Here is a 6,313-nt window from a genome sequence, read left to right as displayed (position 1 = left end):
GGCAGAGCCCACGAAGGGATGGGGATCATGGGGTTGGTGGGGTGTGTGCGGAAGGGAGCGTTGTACTCTGGGGGGGTACGGAGCCGTAGGATTCATGTGTTGGGCGGAGAGGGCCCTGCACTGGGGTGTGGGGGGCAGAGGGGTCCCTCGGGGGCACGTATCCCACCCTAGCCACAGTGCTGGCAGGCAGCAGTGCTTCTGCCCGCTCCTTGGCGTGGATCTGGCAGCTCAGGTGAGTGATATATAGAATCATGGAATGGTTTGGGTTGGAAGGGACCTTAAAGATCATCCAGTTCCAACCCCCCTGCCATGGGCAGGGACACCTTCCATAGCCCAGGTTGCTCCAAGCCTCATCCAGCCTGGCCTTGGACACTCCCAGGGATGGGGCATCCACAGCTTCTCTGGGCAACCTCTCCCAGTGCTCCCCACCCTCTGCGGGAAGAATTCCTTCCTGATATCCAATCTAAACCTCCCCACTTTCAATTTGTACCCATTACCCCTTGTCCTGTCACTACAGGCTCTTGTAAAAAGTCCTCTCCCAGCACCCCTGTAGCCCCTTCAGATACTGGAAAGCTGCCATGAGGTCTCCTCGGAGCCTCCTCTTCTCCAGGCTGAACCAGCCCAATTCTTGCAGCCTTTCATCATAGGAGAGGGGCTCCAGCCCTCTGATCATCTTTTGTTTCATATGTTTCATTCTGTGCAGGAACGGGGTTGCTGCAAAGCTAAATGTTTCCTCAGGCGCCGGGAGCAACAGTCTCCCGCCTGCTCAGGGGTGGTCAGAGACATTCAGCAGATGCTGCTCCTCCTTTTTACCCATAGCTTGTTTCTTCTTTTAACTGCTGTGCATCTCTCGAGCAGGCGTTGGCATGAACAGAATTCGGATCCACGTTTTGCCCTCGAGCCGAGGACGCCTTACTCCTGTGCCGCGGCCGCAGGAGCCCCTGCCCTGCGCCTTCACCCACCGCCAGTGCTCCCAGCCGCGGCTGGAGGGGCAGGAGTTCTGCATTAAGCACATCCTTGAAGACAGGAGCGCCCCTTTCAAGCAGTGCAGCTACGTCTCAACCAAGAACGGGAAGCGGTGTCCCAACGCTGCGCCCAAACCGGAGAAGAAGGATGGGTGAGTACCTCTGCCTCCTGGTTTTCCGGTTCTCTACCATATGGAATTCAAACAGGCAGGAGAAGGTCCTTTTCCTGATTCAGCTGCCGCACTTACCGTACCTCAGACAAGTGGCTCCCTCTTTCTGAAGCGTTTTTAAGCTGGAAAAGGGCTCTGCGAGTGCTGGGCACTGCGTGGAGTCGTCTTGGTCCCGTGGGACCGTCGGGCTGCTGCCCTCTGCCATCGGAAGGTGGCTGCAGCGATCCAGGTCCTGTGGAAGAGCTGTACGTGCACCCACGCGGTGCTGTACCTCTGCTCGGCCCAGCAAATTTAACTTGGCCGCTGTCTGCACAGATGATCCTCAGCACGGATACTCCGGTCGCATGTTACGTGAGCTGATGACCTGGGTTGTGCTTCTTGTTTCCTGATGGGAACAAAATGGTCTGGCTGGTGGGGATGGAAGGACCTAGAGCAGTTCCAGTAAGCACGTCAGCAGAGCGCAGATTCCCTTATGGGATCATCGACCCGCATTTTACCCTCAGGGATGTGGACACTGGTTGTCTTCATCCTGCCCTTGGTCCCTCTGCGGTTAGAAGGATCCATCGGATGCGGGCCAGCGTGGAAGCTGAGAGCCCAGTGTGGATGTTTGGAAGCAGAATTGCTCACCTCAGTGGCTTTATGTACAAAGCTCTTTGCTCTCCCTGCGGCTGTGCCATGTGGCTCCCGGTCCCGCTGCCAGAGCTGGCGTTTCAGCAGTGGTGTGTGTGGGGCTCTGGCATTCCCGAGCCGTCCCTGCAGCCAGCAGTTCTCTCCGAGGGAGAGCTGTGGAGGAGATGTGCTTTCCAGGTGCCGGGGGACGTTTCTCACCGCATTGCTTGCTTGTTGGCTGAGGCCTTGGGATTGTAACGAGCTGGTGATCTATTCCCGCAGCACGTCGTTCTGCGTGGAGCACGCCCGTCGGAACGCTCTGGCGCTTCAGGCTCAGATGAAGAAGTCCAGTCCTGGACCTGGAAGCGAGACTCTCCTTTGCCAGCTTAGCTGTTACGCCAAAACAGAGCTGGGCTCCCAGGCTGCGGAGAGCAGCCGTAGCGAAGCCAGTCGGATCCTAGGTAAGAACTGCAGGCAGAAGCTGGGGAGAGAGGACCTGGAGTTCTCTGGTTTGTGTGGAAATTCCAAGAATTACACTTAAATCCAGTGGAAAAAAGATCCCAGGGGTGTGTGGGTTGTGTTCTGCTGACCCTGGCACGTTTTGCCTGCCACGGGCTGTGGGCAGTCACGCTGCCAGGCCGAAATCCTGCAGGCTTTCTTCCCGTGCGCTCACAGAGGAGGCGCATTTGCCCGCTTCCCGTCTCCCAGGGTCGCTCGGTGTGGCAGCCCACGGCTCCTGCCCACCCAGGAACCACGCGTTTTGGCTGTGTCTGTTCCTTGTCCCTTCCTCGCACTGTGCTGGGGAGGAGAAGTCCCTCTCGGCACGAGGCGGAGCCGTTTCGCCTCTGTGGAGCTGAGCTCCTGGGGGCCCGGGTTGTCCTGCGCCGGAGCAGCGAACGCTCGGACGTAGCGCCGCGTCCTGTCGCTCAGGGTGACTCGTCCTTTCAGATGAGGACAGCTGGAGCGATGGTGAGCAGGACGCTGTCACGGTGGACCAGACGTGGCGAGGGGACCCGGACAGCGAGGCCGACAGCATCGACAGCGACCAGGAGGATCCCTTGAAGTGAGTTGGATGCTGGTGGCTGCCAGCCGCTTACCCGTGTCATCCTCAGTCTCTGAGTAGTCTCTTCATTTAAAACACCCCATAAATAGGGTATTTCTGCCTGGCACTCGCCGGGCTGTATGATCCAGCACCACTCAGCCTGCCTTTCCGATAACATCCGTGTCCTTTGCCCAGGAGAACAGCTCCGAGGCACCCTTAAGCCTCACCCTGCGGGTGTTTTTCAGGCACGCCGGCGTATACACAGCCGAGGAGGTGGCTTTGATCATGAGGGAGAAGCTCATCCGCCTGCAATCCCTCTACATCGACCAATTCAAACGGCTCCAGCACCTCCTGAAGGAGAAGAAGCGCCAGTTCCTGCACTGCCGCAAGGGAGAGCACGAAGCCATAGGCAAGTACCGGCACAGGTAGTCACCGACCCCTATTCCCAGGGTCACGGCGCTTCTGTGAAGCGCCTGCAGAGCTCCACGTTCAGCGGTGGGATTTGCCCTTCGGAGAAGCCAATCTGGGAGTGGCGCTGTCTCAGTACGGGCGGGAAAACTATGATAGGGCCTGAACTGGGTTGGAGAAGGCGCTTCTGCGCCTGGCCTCGTGCCCGGAGATTGGTATCGTTGGGGTTAGAAAGGTTCCCGGATCCCTTTGCTCCTCAGGGTTTGCAGCGTTGTCAGGAAATGAGACTACAAAGTTAATTCTGAGACAAAAGTTCGGTGTTTTTTTTTTTTGGTCTGGGATTTCCTGTTTTTTTTAAATTTTACAAACAAACCCGATTTGTCTGGAAGGCCCTGAAAGCCGGTTGCGGTAGTTAAACCGGGGCTGCTGCGGTGACGTGTTTGTCACACGGATGCAGCTTTCCCTTGGAAAAGCTCTGGCTTGGAATTCTCCCTGCACGCGGCACGTTCTCGGAGGCAGGAGTTCGTCCTCCGGCAGCGGCGGAACCGGGTTGTAGCTGTGGTCGGGAGTGCAGGGAATGCGCTGGCGCAGCCTTAGAATAGCTCCTCCTGGAAAATGGCTGGGGTCCTGAGTAAAAATAACTGGGAGTTTGGTACATAACAATTTTCCAGAGCTCTTTCTTAGCAAACCAGTAATAGAAAAGCAGATCCTGAGCGGTTCCCCTGTAATTACGGCTGGGAGAGCTTACGGGAAGCTTCCAGAACTTGCCCAGGAGCAAGCTGGAATTCCTCCGCCTGCAGAAATCAACAATAGACTTTGGAGTGGCCAAACGGCTTGAAAAGCCGTTGGGAAAATATTCTTTCGGCCCGAGTGCTCCAAGTTGGGATGTATTTTGGGATGGAATCTGTTTTGTCACCTTCTCCCGTAGCCGGGAGATGCGCTTCCCGTGCGTAAACGCGGCTCTCGCTGCTCCTTCGCTCCGCGCGTCGGCGCCTGGGTCGTCAGTCGGCCGTGGGAGCTCCTCGACAAGCCCCTCTTTGGCCCCAGATGCCGAGAAAATGGAAAGACATGGCAGGTGGGGCGGTGTTTTCTGACCTCTCCCGCATTCCCCACAGGCAGCAGCCTTCTGACGGGCCCGGAGGGGCTGATGGCCAAGGAGCGGGAGAACCTGAAGCGGCTGAAGTGCCTGCGGCGGTACCGGCAGCGCTACGGCGTGGAGGCCCTGCTGCACCGGCAACTGAAGGAGCGCAGGATGCTGGCCACTGACGGCGCTGCCCAGCAGGTACGGCCAAGCGGCTCGGGGGCTGGAGTGACGGCAAGCTGGGCGTCCTCATCCCTTCCTGGGCGCCATCCCAGGCCTGATCCGCTCCAGCCCTGCCAGATTGTCACACCCTTTCTGCAGGGACAGAGGGAAGTGTGGGCTTGGAGAGCTTTCCCTTCGGAAAGAGAGGGCTTAGCGCAAGGAGCCTGATTTCCATCACTGAAAAACGTGGAAAATCCTTAAGGGGGTGAATCCCAGATTCCTCCTAACCCTGTGGGGACCCAAAGGCAGGCCCCTTGCGCCACCCACGCCACTAAAAACTTGCAGCGTTCCCTCAACCCAAAGTTGAAAAATGAGTCTGGGAAACCTCGTTCCTGGAGGAAAAGCTCCAAGGGCTGGAGCCCCTCTACCATGGGAACAGGCTGGGAGAGTTGGGGGGGTCAGCCTGGAGAAGGGAAGCTCCGGGGAGACCTCAGAGCCCCTTCCCGTGCCTGGGGGGCTAGAAGAAAGCTGGGGGGTGCTTTTTCCAAGGGCAGGGAGTGACAGGACAAGGGGTAATGGGTTTAAACGGAAGGAGGGAGATTGACATGGGACATGAGGAAGGAATTCTTCCTGCAGAGGGTGGGGAGGCACTGGGACAGGTTGCCCAGAGAAGCTGTGGATGCCCCATCCCTGGGAGTGTCCAAGGCCAGGCTGGATGAGGCTTGGAGCAACCTGGGCTATGGAAGGTGTCCCTGCCCGTGGCAGGGGGTGAGACTGGGTGATCTTTAAGGTCCCTTCCCACCCAAACCATTCCATGATTTATGAAATCCGAGGTGAAGTTGGTCCTTTGGAAACCGAGTCAGCTCCGTTTTAAGCAAAGCCTGCGTGGGAAGGGCGTACCGAGGAGCGAGGCTTCGCTGGAGCCGGAGGTTGCTCTTGGCGTGTTTTGAAAGCAGGACGTGGGTGTCACGTAGCCGAGGGGGTTTCTCCGGAATGGAACCGGGCAGTTCCGAGTTCTTCTCTTGGACTTGCAGGCGCACACCACCCGCTCCAGCCAGAGGTGCTTGGCCTTTGTCGACGACGTCCGCTGCTCCAACCAGTCCCTCCCCATGACCAGGCACTGCCTCGCGCGTATCCTTTGGTCTGCCTGGGCCGCGGGCTGCGTTCCCGACTTACCTGGCCATTTGAGGTGTGTCTGATCCTTTGATTTTTTTTTTTTTTCCCCCTCTTCGGCCCTCAATCAAGGCCATCGGTTTGCCGTAGCCGATGGTTTCAAACAGGAGCCCAAAGGAAACGTCTCCCGGTCTGTTGGCACCCCCATCCCCATGGAATGGCCAATTCGTGTGGGAGCGACAAGGCGCTGGTCTGGCCCTCGCCCCCTCCCCAGGCCGGGTTCCACCTGCATCCGAACGGGGTGGCTGGATCACTTGGAAGCAAGAAGGGAACCTCATGGAGCCCGGGGGAGGCAGGAGGGAGTTTCTGGCTGCGTGAAAGGGGGTAGGAGCAGGTCTGCTCCCGGCTTGGCTGCGGGAGCAGCGTCCGTGAGCTCTTGGGGCGCGTCCTGCTGGGAGCGGTGTTGGTAGGGGGGGTGCCCGGCTGCTGGAGCGTGCGCCTGGGGGTTCTGGAGAGGATCCGAATGAGGGAGTGGTTCCCGTCCTGCCTGGGGCTGCCATGGGTCAGCTCTCCCCTTTGACAGTTCACGCGTGTGCGTGACGAGCCTCCCGAAACAGCCTCGGGGGATCCGCTGGGATCCCTCCAGCTCAGGGATCACCTCCCCACCCTGGCATCCACGTTACCCTGGCTGCACGCCTGCGCAGCTCTTGGCTGAGTGGGATCGGGTGGATCCGTCCAGGAACAGGTCTGGATCGCGGCAGAG

The 6,313-nt window shown here is 58.7% G+C and overlaps 1 protein-coding gene across 1 annotated transcript; it reads left to right on the top strand.

Moving 5' to 3' along the window:
• Positions 1-866: 866 nt before the first annotated feature.
• On the top strand, positions 867-5,568 carry KANSL2 (KAT8 regulatory NSL complex subunit 2; the record flags this gene model as incomplete). The annotated part of the gene is made up of 6 exons (XM_010154061.1): positions 867-1,117; positions 2,027-2,205; positions 2,693-2,807; positions 3,032-3,199; positions 4,314-4,476; positions 5,472-5,568. Coding segments are annotated over exons 1-6 (973 nt in total), but the record flags the coding sequence as incomplete, so codon positions are not given.
• Between the last annotated feature and the right edge of the window lie 745 nt (positions 5,569-6,313).

The sequence above is a fragment of the Eurypyga helias genome, unplaced genomic scaffold, assembly GCF_000690775.1.
Source record: "Eurypyga helias isolate BGI_N326 unplaced genomic scaffold, ASM69077v1 scaffold21470, whole genome shotgun sequence".
Lineage (NCBI taxonomy): Eukaryota > Metazoa > Chordata > Aves > Eurypygiformes > Eurypygidae > Eurypyga > Eurypyga helias.
Note: the sequence above shows the minus strand (reverse complement) of the source record. Positions and strands in the feature narration are given on the sequence as shown.